Source organism: Seriola lalandi, unplaced genomic scaffold (genome assembly GCF_002814215.2).
Source record: "Seriola lalandi dorsalis isolate HSWRI2012SDOR001 ecotype SW California unplaced genomic scaffold, Sedor1 jcf7180002034087, whole genome shotgun sequence".
NCBI classification, from domain to species: domain Eukaryota; kingdom Metazoa; phylum Chordata; class Actinopteri; order Carangiformes; family Carangidae; genus Seriola; species Seriola lalandi.
In genome coordinates this window covers 1-2,012 of record NW_019504681.1, presented here as the reverse complement: position 1 = coordinate 2,012, position 2,012 = coordinate 1, and the positions used below count along the sequence as shown (strand labels likewise).

The 2,012-nt window shown below is 41.7% G+C and overlaps 1 protein-coding gene across 1 annotated transcript; it reads left to right on the top strand.

Annotated features, from left to right (window-relative positions):
* Positions 1-213: 213 nt before the first annotated feature.
* LOC111646916 (regulating synaptic membrane exocytosis protein 3-like) lies at positions 214-2,005 on the top strand (the record flags this gene model as incomplete). The annotated part of the gene is made up of 4 exons (XM_023396501.2): positions 214-326; positions 438-539; positions 628-767; positions 882-2,005. Coding segments are annotated over 4 exons (559 nt in total), but the record flags the coding sequence as incomplete, so codon positions are not given.
* Positions 2,006-2,012: the final 7 nt, after the last annotated feature.

Below are 2,012 nucleotides of genomic sequence, written 5' to 3'. Positions count from 1 at the left end.
AAGCTCCTACTCATGTTTTACTGGGAGCAGTTACACAGCAAACACTGCCAACATTTCAAAACTTAATTTGATTACTCATATCAGATTTCACTTTTTCTAATCCCTTTGACATTTAATAATCACAGCCACCCTCTTGCCCTAAAGCATGGTCTTTAATCTACACTACCCTACTTAACTTCTGTGGTAACAAATGTGTGTGTTTCTCTGTTTCAGCCTCATCTTCCCTGGGGTGCGGCTCTCCTCAGATGCCCAGTTCAGTGACTTCCTGGATGGTCTTGGTCCTGCCCAGCTGGTTGGACGACAGACATTGGCTACTCCACCTATGGGTGAGAACAAGAATCCCTTCATTCAATACACTCACTTGGTAATTTGGTAATTGTGAGTGATTTTGTTCCTCATATACTATAAAATATTTAATCATTATATTTGCTGTTCAGGTGACATCCAGATAGGCATGGTGGAGAAGAAAGGAGCACTGGAGGTAGAGGTCATTAGAGCCCGTGGTCTTGTGGGAAAACCAGGTTCCAAGTCACTGCCAGGTAATTTCAGCTTCATTATTATAGGCAGTAAAATGTTAATAAATAATGAGTAATATAAGTTGTAACATCTCCTCTCCTGTCCTCTCAGCACCATATGTCAAGGTCTACCTTTTGGAAAATGGAGTCTGCATAGCCAAAAAGAAAACAAAAGTAGCAAGAAAAACCTTGGATCCTCTTTACCAGCAGCAACTGCCGTTTGAGGAGAGTCCGGGAGGAAAGGTTTTACAGGTAAGTTAAGTCAGTAATTAAAGTGGAAACTCGCAGTCAGTTCTCGTATAACATCACATTTTCACAAAATCTATACTTGGAGTAAAACTCTTTTTTCTGTGTTCCTCCCTGCAGGTCATAGTATGGGGAGACTATGGACGTATGGACCATAAATCATTCATGGGAGCAGTTCAGATACTGTTAGACGAGCTGGACCTGTCCAACATGGTGATTGGCTGGTTCAAGCTCTTTCCTCCTTCCTCACTGGTGGACCCTACTCTGGCCCCACTGACAAGAAGAGCTTCCCAATCCTCACTGGACAGTTTCTCTCGATCATAGCAGCGTGTGGACTGATAGCGTTGTTGTAGCAGCCAGTGTTGCGATTACAGGTCACGCCCCCCGGTTACACTGCATGCTTGATGTTGTGTCTTCTGAGCCTGTTTCTAGGGGTGCAAACGTGATCCTGTGTTTTGAGCAAAAACGTCGCGCACATTGTGCACATGGCGAAGCGTGTTGCAAGCGCCTGGCGGCCGGGATTGCCTGGTGTTGTTGTTGTTGTTTGGAGGAAGCTGGAATGAACTCCTTAGCACGAGGAATCTGTCAGTTCCAGGTTTTCATCCAATTCGAAGCCATGGGGGTCAGTACTGGGAACCGCTAAACGAGTTCTACAGAAGCCCTTTTCGAATGAAAAATAAATGTTTTGCTTTGATTTTTTTTTTTTTTTGATTTTTTTTTTTGTTTGTTTTCATTTGTTTTGTTTTTTTCTTTAAATGTCAGTGTACTTGTATCTGAAGGGGGTGATAGTGTTTCTAACCATATGCTTGGTCACGCCACGCCAACAGACCTAGCTGTGTAGATGGAGTTTTGGAGACCATCACTTTGGGTGAGGTGTGTCCCAGCTTGTGTCCACACTCCCCCAAAACCCGAAAGAAATGCCCCACATACTCCAAGTTTATGTACTGAATCAAACCGTACTGGTAAATCACCAGAAAGACGTCAACATTAATCAGAGGCAATATATTGAAGTGGCTACCATCAACACTCCAGAATAAACAATAACGATCCAAACCCCATGAAAAGATGTACAATCTACCATCATTCTTTCTCTGTTGATATATTGTATGAAAATTAAAAGAGAAAAAATATTTTTTTTCCTTTTTAGTTGATTTGCATGGACACAAATTTAGCTGAATAAAAAAAAAAAAATTATTTTCTTGAGGCTGCAACTTGCAAAAAAGATGAAAAATAAATAAAACAGATCAGCCA